This window comes from Pteronotus mesoamericanus, unplaced genomic scaffold, assembly GCF_021234165.1.
Source record: "Pteronotus mesoamericanus isolate MK-2021 breed Mesoamerican mustached bat unplaced genomic scaffold, CSHL_Meso_final contig_90, whole genome shotgun sequence".
NCBI lineage: Eukaryota > Metazoa > Chordata > Mammalia > Chiroptera > Mormoopidae > Pteronotus > Pteronotus mesoamericanus.
This window is the reverse complement of record NW_026555277.1, coordinates 15,512,620-15,531,495: the sequence shown is the minus strand read 5'-3', so window position 1 is coordinate 15,531,495 and position 18,876 is coordinate 15,512,620. Positions and strand designations below refer to the sequence as shown.

At 40.1% G+C, this 18,876-nt stretch overlaps 1 protein-coding gene across 1 annotated transcript in view; it reads left to right on the top strand.

The window, feature by feature from the left end:
• Positions 1–316: 316 nt before the first annotated feature.
• The window catches only part of UNC80 (unc-80 homolog, NALCN channel complex subunit), a 180,644-nt gene continuing 162,084 nt past the window's right edge, over positions 317–18,876 (top strand). Inside the window, exons 1-7 of the mRNA XM_054585709.1 lie at positions 317–408; positions 1,389–1,437; positions 6,203–6,359; positions 7,548–7,849; positions 12,624–12,747; positions 14,476–14,549; positions 17,260–17,399. Coding sequence (XP_054441684.1) covers positions 317–408; positions 1,389–1,437; positions 6,203–6,359; positions 7,548–7,849; positions 12,624–12,747; positions 14,476–14,549; positions 17,260–17,399 — 938 coding nt within the window. The remainder of the gene's footprint in view (positions 409–1,388; positions 1,438–6,202; positions 6,360–7,547; positions 7,850–12,623; positions 12,748–14,475; positions 14,550–17,259; positions 17,400–18,876) is intronic.

The window sequence follows — 18,876 nt, the reverse complement described above, 5'->3', positions numbered from 1 at the left end:
CGGGCCGCTGTCCACAGTGGGAGGTGCTGAAAGCAAGGAGCGGGCGCGGGGGCGGCGAGGCGGGCAGCTGCTCCGAGCGCCCCCCTCCTGGCTCCGCGGCTCCGCCGGCCCTCCCCTCCTCCCGCAGCCATGTTCCCCGCGAGGGGAGGGGTGGGGGAAGGGGAGAGGGACGCGGGATCAGGGCGGAGAGAGCCGGCGCTGCCTCGGGGAAGGAGGGGATGAGAGTTGGGGAGAGCCACGGGAGGAGGAGGAGGCGGCGGCGGCTACTGAGGAGCCAGCGCTGGGTCCTGCAGTCGGGCTCCCGGGAGCCACCATCATGGTGAAGAGGAAGAGCTCCGAGGGCCAAGAGCAGGACAGCGGCCGCGGCATCCCCTTGCCCATCCAGACCTTCCTGTGGCGGCAGACCAGGTGAGGGGCGCAAAGGGCGCGCCGCTCGGGCCAGCCCGGGCTGGGGGCGCTCCGGGGGCCGCCCGGGTCCTCGCCGCCGCCGCCGCCGACGCCGCCGCCGCTGCCGCCGAGGCCGCGCCACAGCCTGCAGCTCCCGCTCTGGGGCTGGAAAGCAAGCCCTCTGCATTCGCTTAAAAACACGCATTTAAAAATATTTCAGTGAAGTTTGACTACCGGCAGGTTGGCAGTTGCTGAATAAATACAGACGTTATTTAGGGGTTGGGGGGCAGAGAGCCTAGGAAGCGGGGGCAGGGAACTAGGGAAGATAATTATGACTGGTTGTGCTCCTGCGTCCAATTTCCCCTCCATCTCCTGCTGTAATTCCAGCCCGGTGACCTGTTGTTTTTCTAGCTCCTGTTAGGCAAATATCTGCTATGCCCACTTGTTAACCATTCTTGCCCAGATTCGGAGAGCGTAATGTTCCTGGTTAGAGCCTCAGAGTCAAATGATTTTTGATAAGGCTTTTTATTACCCCCCCCCCGAAAGGCCTGAAACCTATTCCAATAAACAGGAAACAAGTTTTCCTTTATTATTATTACTACTACTATTATTTTTATTATTATTTTAGACATTTATCATATACGAAATTAGATTCTGGAAATCATGACCTGCAAGCTGTGTTCATTTTTCTGTTTTAATATCACTGTACACAAGTAATGCGCTACTTCTGACTACTGGCGATTTAGAATCTGATTAGGTAAAAGTCTTGAGTAAGAGTCGATACAGGAAACATAGATATCTACATCTCCTTCATATATGTAATTACACATGTAAAAGCAAATGTCGTCAGCTTCAGCTTCATACCTGCTCATTAACGAGCTGTAGGGAGGCATGAAATTTGAGTTTCATAACATCATGTCTTAGTCACTGGAAAATATCTCATAAGAATGCTCTAATAATTTCATTTTTGTTGGTAACAAATATCTCTATTAATTTTTCAGTGCATTTTTGAGGCCTAAACTGGGGAAGCAATATGAAGCCTCTTGTGTGGTATGTAATATTCACCATTTAATGATTTCCATATTCTGTGTGGTATTTTCAACCCAAAAAAAGACATTAAATCATACAGACTGTATATATTAATTCACTCAGCAAACATTATGGAGCACTTTCTATGTGTTAGGCACAGTTCTAGATGATGGAATAGAGCAATAATCAAAAGGAATACAGAGTTTGTGTTCTTAGTGGGAGGGAGACAGGCCACTCACAAACACGTGAAATACACAGTAAGCCAGATAGTGATAAGCACTATGGAGAAAAATTGACCAAGCAAGATCAAGGAGCACTAGGGTGGGAGTTGCATTTCAGAAGTGGTGGATGAGTAAGGCTTCCCTGCTAATGTGACCCTGAGGCAGACTTGAAGGAAGGGAGGGATGAACAACTAAGAGAAGAGCAGAGGGTAACAGCAAGTCTAAGGGACTTTCACCCAGAGTCGGGGGAGGGATAGAGCAGTAGAGTTGCGAGATTAACAGAGAACCAGGTGGCAGAGGGCCTTGCAAGGCCAGGATAATAAATTAAGTCCTTAATTAATAAAATTGTGACTGTAATATAGTGAAAGTTCATAAAGTGAGTATCTATGAATTCAAACAAAGTAATATGCAATTTTGAACTTTCATGTCCTTTATGTGTTATGCAAGTCTGAAAATGGATGATATAAAATAATTATTAAAATAATGATATTAAAATGATACTAGGAGTATGCAAAGTAGGTTTACAATTGTGAGTACACACAACAGAGTTTATTCTTATTATTGTTTTATTTATTTGTATTATTTGTCATATTATTATTGTTGTTATTATTTTGTACTCTTTCTTATGATTTATCTTTTAGGTAATAAAGGCTGGTAATTTAACCTACTTTTGCCTAACCCTGTATTTATGCAAAATAGAGTGCCTTGTCCTAAGATGTTAAGTGAACCCCATATCCCTACAAATTCCCATTTCACAATTGAGAACAGAAGACAATGAAATTGCGCAGCAAATGAAATGGGATTTCTACAGACTTCATTAAAATTTGGAGTTCACATTGTATATGTTATAACCTAAAAGTGAAAATCTCCCTATTTAGATATTGCCATGAATATTTGCAAATGTCTCCATAGTTGACCTTCTAAGGGCCCTGAAATGTGTCATTTCACATTCACATTCCATGCCACAAACTAGCATGGAAGCCAACAGGAGAGTTAAACACACACACACACATACAAACACACACAATCACACTCTCAAGCAGGACTTTGTTTTGTTACATCTCCTGTTCTTCAGAGTTGTCACAGATATTTTTAATATCTAACTTTCAAATAAGAGTCTATTAATAGAAATTGTTTTTCATTGATCCAGAGCAGGGGTGTCCAACACATGGCCTGTGGGCCACACGTGGCCCAGGATGGCTATGAATGTGGCCCAACACAAAATTGTAAATATACTTAAAACATTATAAGTTTTTTGTTCTTTTAAAGTATATTTTATGGATTTTGCTATTACTATTGTCCCATTTTTTTCCTCCCCTTTATTCCCCTCCGCCCTGCACCCCTTCTACCAGTATTCTCCCCCCTCTTAGTTCATGACCATGGGTTGTACATGTAAGTTCTTTGGTTTCTTCATTTCCTATACTATTCTTAACCTTCCCCTGTCTATTTTGTACATACCATTTATGCTTCTTATTTCCTCTACCTTTTTCCCCATTCTCTCCCCATCCCTACCCTGCTGATAACCCTCCATGTGATCTCCATTTCTGTGATTCTGTTCCTGTTCTAGCTGTTTGCTTAGTTCGTTTTTGTTTTTAAGTTCAGTTATTGATTGTTGTGAGTTTGTTGTCATTTTACCGTTCATAGTTTTGATCTTTTTCATAGGTAAGTTTCTTTAACATTTCATATAATAAGGGCTTGGTGATGATGAACTACTTTAACTTGACCTTATCTGGGAAGCACTGTATCTGCCCTTCCATTCTAAATGATAGCTCTGCTGGATAGAGTCATCTTGGATGTAGGTCTTTGGCTCTCATGACTTTGAATACTTCTTTCCAGCCTCTTCTTGCCTGTAAGTTTTCTTTGGAGAAACCAGCCGATAGTCTTATGGGAACTCCTTTGTAGGGAACTCTCGCCTTTTCTCTTGCTGCTTTTAAGATTCTCTCCTTATCTTTAATCTTGGGTAATGCAATTATGATGTGCTTTGGTGTGTGCTTCCTTGGGTCCAACTTCTTTGGGACTCTCTGACCTTCCTGGACTTCCTGCAAGGTATTTCTTTTGCCAGATTAGGGAAGTTCTCCATTATTTTTTCAAATAAGTTTTCAATTTCTTGCTCTTCCTCTTCTCCCTCCGGTGCCCCTATGATTCGGATGTTGGAATGTTTAAAGTTGTCCCAGAGGTTCCTAAGCCTCTCCTTATTTTTTAAAATTCTTGTTTCTTCATTCTGTTCTGGTTAAATGTTTATTTCTTCCTTCTGCTCCAAATCGTTAGTTTGAGTCCCTGTTACCTTCCCTTCACTGTTGGTTCCCTGTATATTTTTCTTCATTTCACTTTGCATAGCCTTCACTTTTTCCTCCATTTTGTGACCATACTCAACCATTTATGTGAGCATCCTGATTACTAGTGTTTTGAACTGTGCATCTGATATATTGGCTATCTCTTCCTCATTTAGTTCTATTTTTGGAGTTTTGATCTGTTCTTTCATTTGGGTCATATTTCTTTGTATTGTGGCACCAGTTATGTTGGAAGGGGCGGAGCCTTAGGTATTTGCCTAGGCGGGGCTACCCAGGTGGCTGCATTATGACAATGCCTGTTGGGGAGGGGTCTGAGAGGGAACAGTGCTGCTTACGCAGCTCTCTGCCAGCTCACTTCCCCTGTTACCGACAAGCAAATTGGGCCCTTGTGGTGCTGATTCCCAGGTGGATGGGTTTGTGTACGCTCTAGGACCTCGTGGGTCTCTCTAGTGGACTATCCTGTGAGCCTGGGAGTTTCTCTTGCTACGACCCCCACAGATTTTTGCCTCCAGAGGTTTTAAGGCTTTCTTTTCCCGTGCTAGAACCCTGGATCGCATGGTTTGTCTCGCTCCCCTGTTGTTCCTCTCGGTTTATCCGCATGCAACTATGGGACCAACCAGTCCGCCAGCCTCCGCCTGCCTGCCTGGTCCATCAGCCACGGCCTTGCTGCCTTCTGCACTGGCTGCCTGTCTCCACCCCTCCTACCTGTCTGGGTGAATGTTTCTTTAACTCCTTGGTTGTTGGACTTCCGTGTAGTTTGATTTTCTGGAAGTTCTGGTTGCTTTTGTTTTTAACTTTGTTATTGTCCTTCTTTTGGTTATATGAGGCATCAAAGTGTATCTACCTACACCTCCATCTGGGCTGGAAGTTCTCAGATTTTTTTTGTTTTTGTTAGTGTTTGTGTATTTAATGTGTGGCCCAAGACAACTCTACTTCTTCCAGTGTGGCCCAGAGACACCAAAAGTTTGGACACCCCTGATCTTGAGTATTTTGACACTTGAAATCTCTGAGCCTTTATTAAAACATGCTTACAACTATCCTAGCTTAAAATAACTGTGACTTTTCCTTGTTCTTTGCAACAATATATCTGACATTTTTAATGTGACATGACATCAAATACCTAAGTCACATTCATGTGAGTAGATATAAAAATATAAGTATCTAAATTAAAAGTTATTTTATCTACTAAAAATTACTTGAGAGCTGAGAAATTTAAAAATATTTAGATTTGCATTGTGAGCATATCCAAAAGCCTTCTTCTTCTTCTTTTTTTTAAAGGGCTAGATCTCTGATTTCACTCCCTACCAAAACTTAGCATGCTTTTCATTATGAATTTTTTTTCTTCTTTTTTTTTTTTTGAGTCAAAAAGTAAATGGTTTCCTTTGGACAATTTCTGTATTAAACCACATCTTTTTCTTGCATATCCTAATAATTCTAATATTACAGCTCAAACATTTAGGATTTGGATTATGATCACTCTACAACACACTTACATAATTTTCTAGACCATTTGGGACATTGAGTAACCATCAGGTTCTGTTCATACAAGTCAAATACTTACTAAATTTTTTTTTGTATTTTTAGCTGCACTTTCTCCAACATATATTCTTTCCCCTTAAAAAGAAAAAAATAAACCTGGAGTAGATCAAAATTGTTATGGCATACTAAACTCTCTGAAAATATTCCTGGCCAGCATAGAAGAGTTAAACCAGCAAAGCAAAAATAGCTCTTTTTCCTGCTCCCTCTCTCTCTCTTTTTCTCTCCCTTCCTTTCTTTATTCAACAGGCATATTAAGTACCTTGATGATTCCAGGCATTTGGTAAGCAGTGTCCTGTGCCTAGTCATTCTGGGGGATGGAGTAACTCAGAGACTCCAAAATCAGATTTCTTGAAAGAGTACATCCTATTTACCACTTGGCAAACATTGACATAAATTCTGTTCCTAAAGACACTTTTACAAAAGACTTTTCACTTTGGTATGCAGTTGTGACAGCCTCTTTGAATGACTCAGCAGCATTTTATAACATTATGTGCAAAAATTTCATGAATTAAATGTGTTGCACTCTTTGTTAGAGGAAACTTATTTTGATGGCCATGATAATTATTTAATAATTCAAGCCATATACTTTTGATAAAAACCTGAACACCTGAATCTGGTCCATCCATTTGCATCTTTTAGGGTATACATTACCTTGTCATTTTTTCACCAGTCAGAATCTCCAATCCTTATTGTATATGCTGTCTTTGTTTTTCTTTTTCCTCTTTGTACGTGTAGTCCTTTGAACGAGTGTTGGTGGAAAACAAGCTGCATGGCCTCTCTCCGGCCCTCTCTGAAGCCATCCAGAGTATTTCCAGATGGGAGCTGGTGCAGGCTGCTTTGCCTCACGTCCTCCACTGCACTGCAACCCTCCTTTCAAACAGGAACAAGCTAGGTTGGTGCTCCTGTGTCACTTTGTATGGTATACGATCGTCCTTTGTGGTCAGCATTCATAATACCATTATTCGGGTCCTGTCCACATCCTATCATTTAATTCTCACTCCTCACCCCGCATTCCTACCACTATTATCTCCATATTACCAATGAGGAAACTCTTATTTTTAAATTAATTGTATAAGTAGTAGTACCTGAATATATTATCCTTCTAAATATTATGATATTATGGGAAAGCTGAAGATCCTCGCTCATCCAAGAGGGGTTCCCATCAGGGTTGTCCCCTTTGCCCTCCTGGCTCCTAAAGTGACCACTTTCACTCTGTAGTACTATGTGTATGTGCATGCAGCTACATAAAGATTGTTTTTTGTTTTTATATATTTTTAGATTTCTTTTATCACATAACAGTCTATCCTAGCAATCTACCCCATGTTAATATAATGCTCTTTTTCATCCAGTTCGTTCTCCTCTTTTGGGCCTCTGCTCAAATGTTACCTTTATAGAGAGTCCTCTCCTGGTCACGCTGCCTAAAATCAAGTAGCTACTATCTTCTCTTAACCATTATGCTGCCCATTTGGAAATATATAGTTGACCCTTGAACAACGGGTGGAGGGTTGGGGTGAGAGGGTGATTAGGTGCACACAACACCCCACACACACCCCCACCTCCACCCTTGCAACCCCCAACCCACCCCCTCAGGATGAAAATCCGCATATAACTGTTAACTCTGTAGTCTGCCCTTGCACCTGTGGATTAAACCAATCACAGATTGAAAACAGTATTTTTGGTCCTGGTTTGTTGAATCTGTGGATGCAAAACACAAGGATAAAGAAGGGTCAACTGCATTTATCAAAATAAAAAGTCCACAACTATAAATGGACTGGTAGAGTTCAAGTCCATGTCCTTTAAGGGTCAACTGTACATGGTATCTGATTGAGGAGACACATGCATGCAGCTTCTTGTCCTATGACAGTATGTCATTCTGCAGAGACTGCAGCCTGTTAGAAAGCCCCAAAACAAGAATGTGCCCATCCATCAGTTGTTGCAACAGGTATAGAGAAATGCTAGCGTCTCCCAGGAAATCGAACCACAGAACAAAACAGAGATGTTCGTTCCAGTCCCCAAATTGACATCTATTGTTCCGGCCATAGAGTTTGCCTTAACCTGGCCATGTGGTTATGTCATGCAGGCCACCAGGATAAACTGGGCGTGGCTGAGACAAAGCTCCTTCACACCCTGCACTGGATGCTCCTGGAGGCACCCCAGGACTGCAACAGTGAGCGGTTTGGGGGCACAGACCGAGGATCCAGCTGGGGTGGCAGTAGCAGCGCCTTCATCCACCAGATTGAAAACCAGGGTTCTCCAGGGCCTCCTTGCCAAAGCAGCGCCAACGATGAAGAAGAGAACAGCCGAAGGAAGATATTCCAGAACTCCATGGCTACTGTGGAGCTCTTTGTGTTTCTGTTTGCCCCTCTAGTCCACAGGATCAAGGTAAGCAGAAAGGTGGTGTTAGGCGGAGGGGGAATAGAGGTGAAGTGAGGACGAGCTATTACCCTAATCTTTACTTTGCAGTCCTCCTCTCAGTAAAAGATCAGCTGCATTTGAAACTACCATCACGCCTTCTTGAAAATTCCAGTTGCTTTGGTGACCCCGCACTCTACCGGTTCTCCTTGTTTCGTTGGAGAGCTTATCTTCTTTGGCAGCCCCTTTAACATTGAGCTTCCTCAGAGATGCACCCTGGACCCTTTGCTCTTCCCATTCTCTCTTCTCTTTGGAAGACCTCTCCAGTTTCATTTACTATTTGTGTTCCATAGGCTGAGGTCACCTAGTTCTGCATCTCTAAACTAGACTCCTCTCCTGGTCTGTAGATCAAATTGCCAGCTAGCTTCTCCAAACAGATGATCTATGGGCACTTCAGATTTCTCCTGGAATGAGCCCTTGTCCCAATGTTTTGTATTGCAGGTGATGGACCCATTTACATTAACTCAACCACTAGGAACTACCTTTGAACTCCCTCATTCTTTCCAACACATTTCACTAATCATAGACTCTTCCTCATTTTGTCTCCTAAATAGTTCTCAAATGTACCACATCTCTTTTTTTTTGGTCCCTATTTATTATATTAAACCAAGATTTTATCATCCCTTACTTGGACCTCTTTCTTGGGCCACTTTCTAAATGCATTGATAGACTTCAAGTTCATCTCCTAAAATCCAACCTCAATACCAAAATGATCTATTTCAAATGAAAATCTGGCCATATCACCAACATGCTGGAAGTAATTTGTTGATTTTTCATTATACAGTTTGACAGAGAAGGTCAAACTCTGACTTCTTAATCTGTAACTTGGCCCTCCATGACGTGCCTGGAAACTTCTGCCTATGAACTCCAAATGCTTGGAGTTCTCCCCAGAGCATAATGTGGTTTTTTCAGGCCTATTTTCTTGCTGGTCCTGCTGCCTGGAAGCCATCATGCTCCAGCCTTCTGCCTTGAAAACTCCTACTTGTCCTTGAGAGCTGCATTCAAAATCCATGCTCCCATCCCCTACATTTTTATAATATTCTAGATATATCTTTATTGTTATTTTCAGTTTTTCCTTATCTCTTTATGTGTCTGTTTCTCCCACTAAATTCTGATTAGTTTGAAGGTAAGAATTATCATTGTGTTCTGGATAACTCACCTAATATCTGTGTTTCATAAGTATTTAATTTGTTTATTGAGTTAATTAATTCACTGAGAAGCAAATAAATCTATATAAGTGACTCATCCTTCTATAAGACAGTGTATAATTTAATGTATGCTTTTATGACTTAAATTTATAACTAGCTCAGGTATTGCACATGAAATAATAACCTGAAAATTCTGTCAAATATATTATTCACCTTAGACTAAATTTAATTTTATCAATGAAAAATTAATATTATTATACCTAAGGGATGTACTTTAAATGTGATATTAATATTTTCTTGATTTGATTATATTCCCTTATTTCTTCAATAAATATTTATTGAATGCCTACTATATGCTAGGCACCCTTCAGAGTCCTGGGGAAATAGCAGGGAATAAAATAAAACCTCAGCTGTCAAGGAGATTTTTATAAAATCCATATGTGTGAAGTAAGCAATTTTAAAGTGGAATTTAAAATGCTAATTGTTCAAGTAGATGTCTCTAAGCTACTGGTAAGCACATTTAGAGCTGCTTCATACCATCACAAAAACGTGCTTTCAGCACAAGCAAGAAAGCATCTGAAGTGCGGGGATGTTGGCTCTGCCAACGTGCACACCCTCTGGTTTTTCTCCTGCAGACCACTTGCCCTGTAGCTGTTTAGCTCTTTGAGTGATAAAGAGTACCTTCTCCAGCTAGGATTATCTTGTCATTTCTGTTTGCCCAGCATTGGGCGACTCATCAAAGAGGACTCTAGAAGAGGAATTAGGGTCCCAGAGTTTATGGATTCAGCCAATTTAAGAGGGCTTACAAAGGAAAATAAGAGAAAGCCATGGTTTCTGCAGGTTTTAGTTCTGAAGACTGATTGGATTTACTGGTGTTATTTGGGGAAGGTAAAATTAATCAAATAAATATGATGCTCCAGGAGAAATGCACAATAGAAGGAGATCTCAACTTGTCTTCAAGAGATATACAGTCTAGTTGGGAGTATATAAAATAGAACAAAATGACGACAGCAACCATCAGTGGGTGCTAAGTGTCACCAGTTAAAGGCCAGGGTTTCAGAATAAGAGCTCACTTACTGCAGCAGTGTCCATCGAAGTTTTATCTGTGTCAAGATCACTTATGAGAAACATGGAAAAGGACTGAGCTCAGAAACTAAGAAATCACCAAAACCTGATCAATTGAGAGTCAGTGTCCTGCATTTCTGCAGACAAATCTGATAAGCTTTGCCTGCTATTAATTCCCTGCTTGCTGGATCTAATACCACACGTAATGTTAGGCAGCCTTCCGCATGTCATTTCAAGGGAAGTGAGGTTACTCTCCCTTTAAGGCCAGACCTTCCTGTCTAGCTGTTTACTCAGAATCTCTACTTGAATGCCTAACCGGCGCACCAAATCCAGTGTGTCTAAAGCGAGGCTCCTGATATCCCCAGACTGCTCCTCCTTTATCTTGTCCATCTTTATCAGTGACAAAGCCAAAAATCTTTCACACCTTTTTCTCTTATACTCCACTTCTGGTCAGTAAGCTTTATCCTCAAAATGTGTCCATAATCTACCCCTTCTCATTTTAACCTCTACTGACATCCTAGTCTAATCATCCTTCCCCCAGGTGATACTGTAGCTTCCCAAATAGTCTCTCTTTCCATCTGTGCCCTTAATTCTCAATAGTCTGTGTGATCCTATCAAAACTTATATCCAATCACATCATTCCACTACTCAAAGCCCTCCAGTGGCTTCCTGTCCTACTCCATCATTGCCAAAGGCCTCAGTATGGCCTATCAGACCCTGTATTATTTGCGACTCAGTAACTTCTCTGACCATATGTTTTTCTACTGTTCTTTCTTTCACTCCTGGCTATTTCTTGACACATGAGAAATGTGCTTAGAGCCTTGCATTTGCTGATCCCTTTTCACATAAAGATTTTTTTTGGAAATATCTACATGGTATCTCCTTCATTTCCTTCAGATCCTTTCTCAAACGTTACTGTTACAATAACGCCTTCCTTGGCCATCCTGTCTAAAATAGAAATACTTGGTCTGATATACCTCTTTACCTGCTTGATTCTCCTTTGCACTAAGAGAGCAGGGATTTTTCAAAATTTTCATTGAATGTATTGGGGTGACATTGGTTAATAAGATTACATAGATTTCAGATGTACAATTCTATAACACATCATCTGTATATTTCATGTGTTCACCACCCCAAGCCAAGGCTCCTTCCGGATCAGGGATTTTGTATATTTTGTTCACTAATGTGTCCCAGAATCTATAATGGTACCAAGTACAGAGTAAGTGGTTTTACATACTTGTAGAATGAATGTATTTCCACAGGGAGTCCTAGAAGCTTTCCTGTGGTGAGCCCCACAGTGGTGCCCACGTCCCAATGGATAGCCCATATGCAGATTTATTCAGGGATTTCCCCAGCTTTTCCAGTTGAAGCTTCCTTTGACGCTGAGCTACACCAATTCACCATTTGCAGAATCACTTTACTTCTTTTTTTCCAGTTTCTTCCTAGCTACTATATTTTTAGATCAGTGGTTTCCAGTGGATCACATGGCTACATGAGAGAGTCACCAGAGGGAACTTTAGAAAAGCTCAGGGACTCTAATTTAATTGGTCTGGGTAGGGGAGGAAGTGAGGCCTGGGCCTCCTATGTTTTAAAAGCTCCCCAGGCGATTATAATATGCAAGCTGGGATTGCAATCACTGCCATAAGTGAATGCCTGAGTCTAAGCTGTGTTCATTAAACTCCCACCCCATTCTCTGTTCCTGGCTCTGCATAGTTTTGAGAGGCTGAGTTGTTTAACATGTAATCTAAGAATGTCATATATTTGTACTTACGCACTATGGGAGTGCATCTTAAACATAGTCTCTCAAAATGATGTAATGATGAAACACAAAACGTGCTCCCTGCAAGAGACCTAAAATTGTAGATAAATTGAATAAGTTTGGGTTGTAAAGTCAGTGCAACTCAGCAAGTATTGTGCAACCAATTCCTAATGCTGTCTTAAGCATTATGATTATGATAGGCGCTGTGGGGGAGGGAAGATGCCTGATATATCCCTACCTTCAAGGCGTTGAAGACTGTTGAAAGGGCAGCATTACAAAATAATATACTAGGAAGTGTCTAAATATGTGTTCCTGATCCCACAAGAACAAGAGATGGATTGGAGAATAGAAAGTCAAATAACCAGCATCTGAGGATACTGGCTTTTGAGGAAGAAAGAAAGACAATTAATTAAGAGGAGTAATAATGATTACCGCAATGAAAGAGATCTGCTAGGACTTAAATAAATAAACAGGCCTCTATCACTGCTGACACAAAACAATAAATTCTGTGTTTTGTGCTTTGCCCAGAGCTGAATTTTAATTAAATATTAATTTTGCCTCAAGCAGACCACCGTGATTTCCACAGTAACTGTGACAATAACCTAGGACTTTTGGTTCACCCTGGGAACACTCATTTGTGTGATGAAAGAATATCTGGAAGGTCAACCTATTTTGGAAATAACCTCATGACTGATGTTAATCCTTGCATTGACTGGTCCTTTCAACCAGTTCTTAGAGGCCACTTTGTGACCTAGGTCTTCTCTTCCCCCAGGAATCTGACCTCACGTTCCGACTGGCCAGCGGGCTTGTTATATGGCAGCCCATGTGGGAGCACAGACAGCCCGAAGTCTCTGGCTTCACAGCGTTGGTGAAGCCCATCAGGAACATCATCACAGGTTCGTAACTCAGACACCCGCTGGGATGGCTTACCAGACTCCCTTACATGTGGGAAGGAGGGTGACGGGGGAATTTGCCCTTAAAGAGGCCAAGAGGAAGAAAATTTCTCCAGGGAGTTATCTAGGTGTTCCCTGCTCAAGAGTCACTCACATGATGAGCATCTCTAAACCAAGGGCACATGCTCTTCTGTTGTGTGACTTTGAATAAGTCATTTAAACTTCTTGTGTGACTTAACACAACCTTGCAGGGACATAATTGTTAAGGAATTTTGTAAACTAGGAGTGCCATCTGATTCATATATGAGATAAAATGTTTATAGTGGCATATGCTTTCTATAGTTATTCAAAAGTAAGATGAAATTTTTCATATAGTAGAAGTAGAATAACCCTACAACCTACATGTATAAAATACATTAACCATGGAAATAAATGATAAAATCAAGAGTAAACCTTGGTGGTTTAAACATCAAGGAACCAAATAAGTAAAGATGTCATAGCTAGAGTGATCTACTTCAGATTCTATGGATGGAATGAAGTTAATTTCATTCAATTAAAACAATCCGAGAGTAAAGACAGACGTATGAGATTAGAAAACTGAAAACAGTGTAAATAAGACATAAGAAAAATAAAATACACTATAGTAAAATAAAACAATTACTGAAAAGCCATATCTTTATGTTTATTAAAGAAAAACATTTTTCATTTATTTTAAGACCTATCTTTTATATAAATGTAGATGTTTCTTCAAATTTAGGTTCTCTCTTTCCCTCTCCTTTATCTCAATCTCTCAATCTCCTCCCTTCCTCCCTCCCTCCCTCTCTCCTTCCCTCCCTCATCCTTTTCCTCCCTTTCCTTCTCTCCTCATCCCTAAACTATCATTTAACACGTGTGCAAAAACTATTAAGAATTCATGCCCAGGTGAACAGTACCTTTACCCTCCCTCTGCTTCTGAATAATATCCACAGTGAGCTCCTTTCCCCTCTTCCTGACCCCTGTGCCCTTAATCTCAGGGGAAATTAAACTCAGCTCAGACAACATGGCCAGAAGAAAAAGCAATGCCACGTGGCTGGCAATCCCCTTGGTCTCGTGCTTTGTACAGTTGGTAAATTACCTTCCTCTCAGCATCAGATTACTCACAATTCACATGGGACACTGGCATCTTTGCTTCCCATTGTTCTCCATCACGAGGTAAAGATGTAACTGGTCTGAATCTTCCTTCAGGGGCAGCTTATTGTGGTCATTAGAGCACAGACCTGGGAGCTGGATAACCTGGGCTGGAAACTTATACAAGGTCAAGTGACCCTAGGCAAGTTACACTTGCTGTGCCCTATGTCTTCATCTGTAAAATGGGTCTAAAAATATACTATAGGTTATAATAAGGTTACTTTAAGGGCTAAATAAGTTGATGTGTAACACGTATAGAAGGCTTGGCAGACATTAAGTACCGTGTAGATGTTAACTCTTACTGTTTTTAGTATTGCCAACTTTTTAGCACTTAACCTAATGAGTCAGACTAAATAGATGAAGAGATCTAGATTAAAAATTTAGAAATGCTAAGATTTTTTAATTGGCTCTGTGATTTCTCTTACAACATCTGTTATTAAATGTCTTCTTTTTAAAGTGATAATGAATAAGTGTTAGAATAAGTTTTTATATTTGAAAATAAAATGAACTTATGAAATAAAATGAACTACAACATTTGTGATAGCATTTCTTCCATTTTTGCAGCTAAGAGAAGCTCTCCTGTTAACAGTCAGAGTCAGACCTGTGAATCACCAAATCAGGACACAAGACATGGAGAGGTGAGTTTATTTTAACCATGAGAGGAAAGGGGGCAGCCGTTCCTTGGGTGCGGTGTAGTGTGAAGGGTAAGACGAGTTCTGTAGTGGTACAACTTGGCTTCAGTGCTGGCTCCTCCTCTCTGAATATGAAACTTTAAACAGCCTCGGGCTTTCTATCTGTCAATGTGGAAAATAATTTTATGTACTTCCCCAAAGTGTGGGTGAGGGTGCTGAAAAAAGACTGTATACCAAACAAGATTTGGTTTATTCCAATGGCTAGTGTATAGTAAGTATTGCTTTATCTCAATGGCTAGCATGTAACTTTAAATGTTAGTTATCATTATTCATCCCATGTTAACTAAAATAGCATCTTGTTCTCAGTCAGTTATTGAGTCCCCTATTTGTTAGGCAACTTGAATGTAGGTAAAATCGTGCTTTAGCAGGTAGGGAGGAGGGAATAGAAAATAGTCATAAGATATAGTCCTACTCTTAAGGAATCTAAAAGTTTAATGAGAAATCAAGACTAATGCACATAAAACAGAAGATGTATAATGAAACAGAATATAATTCAAAGCAAATTTGTCATCACTCTTTGGTGTGTAAAAGAAAGAAATGAAGGCAAAAGTAGTTCACAGCTTCCTCCACAAACTTAGCTTGTATTCATATGAGCTGCCTTCACTTCCAATTCAACATGCATAAAGTAAAATTTGCTGGCTTTCATCAAAACTGGATCCCCTTTTCAAGTGATGGAGTATTACTGTTAGGAGTATCATCATCTTTTATACCCTCCGAACTGGAAGTTTTCAAGTCCTATTATATCCACTATTTACTGAGTAATTGCTAAATACAGACTCTGTGATTTAGATGCTATATTTTATCTCTTCGAAGATGTGTGTCTCTCACTTTTAACATCTTTGCAATTGAGTGTAGTTGATGCTTTTTAGCTTCTTACAATCTCCCTGCCTGGTAGGAGTCTTGATATAGTTTTCCTTGTTGTGGAGCATGACTTCAGTCATTTCCAGAACTGAATTTGAAGAACCAGGATTAGTGGCCTTAGAAGAATATGTCAGAGGGAATAATGAAGCACTATTTTACAAGATAACACTCTTCACATAGAAAAAGTCATTCTGTGGAAAACCATGTATCAACCACTCTGAGCTGAAATTTCTAAATGTATTATGAATACCTACCCAATTTATTGCACTAATATTTTCCTTTTGACATAAACACAGGATGGGTATATAATCAAAACCTATTCCTACATATGTCTGAGATAGACCCTTTAATAAGTATAAAATAAAAAGTCCTCACTGATAAGAAGTTTCCTGATTTCTTTCTCTTTTTTAAATAAAATCTTTGTTTTACTGTGGTTTATGCTGTTATAGTTGTCACAATGTTTTCCTCCTGCACCCCCTCCCCCTCGTCCATCCTCCACTTCCATAGTCAATTCCCGCACCGTTGTCTATGTCCATGGGTCCTCCATATGTGTTCTTTGACTAGTCCTTCGCCTTCTTTCAATCAGTCCCCACGTCCCTCCTTCCGTCTTACAGCTGTCAGTCTGTTCCAGGTATCCATGCTTCTGGTTCTATTTTGCTCATTAGTTTATTTTGTTCCTTATATGCAATCATATGGTATTTATCTTTCGCCAACTGGCTTATTTCACTGTTTTTTTCTTAATCGAACATAAAATAATGGTGTATCATAACTGATCACATCTTAGACACAATGAAATACATAAATATCATATTTCATTCTCTTTAATTCTCTTTATTTGATTTTGTTGCTGAGAAACCATATGCGTATTTTGTTTTCTTTTTTGTTATGTAGCTCAGTTGTGCTCTTTAGACTCTGTGCCTGCTTTTACCCTCTAAATAAAGGTCCTTATAACCAGATCGCAGCTTGAGCTACCTGATTGAATTTTCTGCCTCTAGCCTCTCCTGCTTCACATACATATCAGTTAAGCATGCCTGACTAATCTCCCTAATGCATCGTTCATTAACTCATCATCCCACAGAGGCTTATTATTGATACATGCAAGGTGCCATCCTTTCATCATACCCCTTCTGTCTTAAACGCCTATAGTGGATCCATCACCTCAAGACTGAACTCCTCTGCCTGGTTCTCTGTGCCTTGTACCACCCAGAATCACCTTTCTTAAGTGGCCTGGATTACTCTTTCCATTAGTTAAGCACTGTGTCCAATAAACAGAGCATGCAGTTTTTGCCTCTGAGTCTTTACTCAGAATAAAGGTCAATTGGAAAAAAATATATTGCATCCCTACTCTGATATGTGATGAAAAAACCTGAACCTTGCACTCCATTTTCATATCTGGCATATATTTGATTAGCTCTTACTAACCTGTTGCTTGGTTTCAGCCTCATGACTCTGACTCTATTTGGTCCACCTCAGTATTGACATATCTTTGATGAGTTGTTGATTTGTCATACTCCTCCCATGGGTACTGGATATGGAGATGAAAAGGAACTGAATCCAGGGAAAAATGAAATAAAGTATGTGAAAGTCCTTAGCCTGGTGTTTAAGATGACATTGGTGCCCTCTCAAAGTCTGTCTCCACTCTATCAGTTAAAGGCAAAATTCCTTGGTTTGTGACATTACAATTAGCTATGCTGCAATTTTTTATTTTAAAGAACGATGTATGTAATATGATAGCTGGTTCTAGAGGGTGTACTTGAAAAGAAAAAAATTAATCCGCTGTCTCCACCTCCAAAAGGGACTCCAGGTGGTCTGTGAGACGCTCCAGTCAGATTCCATCTCCCCCAAGACCACCATTTCAGGCTATCACCGGGGCAACTCCTTCGATGGAAGTCTGTCCTCCCAGACTTCCCAGGAAAGAGGTCCATCACATTCCAGGTACATGATGTTAAGGACAAAAATGTATCTCCAGTCACCAAAAACGAAAAATGCATTTTTAGCATCTCGTACGGCCTCTGTTCTTTAGCATGCGTATGTGCATGATGTATATCTATATTCTTGGTCAAGGTATAATCCCATTTATAATTCCAGAAGAATGTTATGAATGGCTCTCATTTAAACAAACTGGAGTGGAGGTGGGAGGACATGTCTGATTTAATGAGATGTCTGAGTTAGGTAATATTTTAAACATTTAAACACAGAAACTCAAAGGATCTTGTCTATCAAAAGATTATGTTGTGGGGATATGAAAGGATCTGCTTTAATGTATAATGAAAATGCTTTATACCAGGAGATCATTGTATTAAAGTGGATGTCTCTAAAGTACACACAGGGAATTGAAAAGTGTGTCCTTCGTAAACATTTCATTTCTGCCCCTTGTTAGCATGTGGACACGGTGCATGTGGTTACAAATGCTGAAATGAGGGCAGCCTGGACTCATGAGGCTTGCCCTTTGCACTCAGCTGGAAGATCTACCCACGGTGGGGGGAGAAACTCTGAGACCATTTGTACACCCTATTTTCAAATGAGGCTATGCTCTAGTGGGTATTATTTTAAAAGGAAGTATTTTTAAAATAGTTTCATTGAGGTATAATTTATATACTATAATATTTACCCATTTAAGCGTACAATTTAATGATTTTTAGCAAGTTTCCAGAATTGTGCAGCTTTCACAGTGATCCACTTTTAGAACATTTCTACCATCTAAAATGTCCCTTGTGCCCATGTTCAGTCACTCCCATCCCCACACCCTACTCCAGATGATTACTTAATATACTTTCTGTCTCTCTATAATTACATTTCTGGACATTTCAGATAAACTGAATCATACTCTGTATGGTCTTTTGTGTCTGGCTTCCTTCATGTAGCATAATATTTTATTTTAGTTTTTTAAAAGTTGATCTTTATTATATTTTTTCCATTACCATTTAATCCCCTGATATCCCCCTCTCCAGAGATCACCATGTTATTGTCCATGTCCCTGAGTCCTTCTTCCTTTTTGTTCAGTCCCTCCACCCTCTAACCTCCCCACCCCACTAGCTGTCATCTGCTCCCTATGAGTCTGTCTCTGTTTTGCTTGTTAGTTCAGTTTGTTCATTAGATGCCACATATGAGTGAAATCATATAGCAAAATATTTTAGAGGTTGATCCACATCATAGCATGTACAAGTAGTTCATTCCTTTTTATTCCTGAATAGTATTCCTTTTTAATGGATATATCACATTTCATTTATCCATTCATCAGTTGGTAGGTATTTAGGTTGTGTTGACTTCTTGCCTATTTTGAATAATGCTTCTATGACCATTAACGTACAAGTTTTTGGATGGCCATATGTTTTCAGTTCTGTTGGAGAGATCCTAGGAATTTCAGTATTTCAGTTCTGCTGGGTTGTATGGTAAATTTATGTTTAATTTT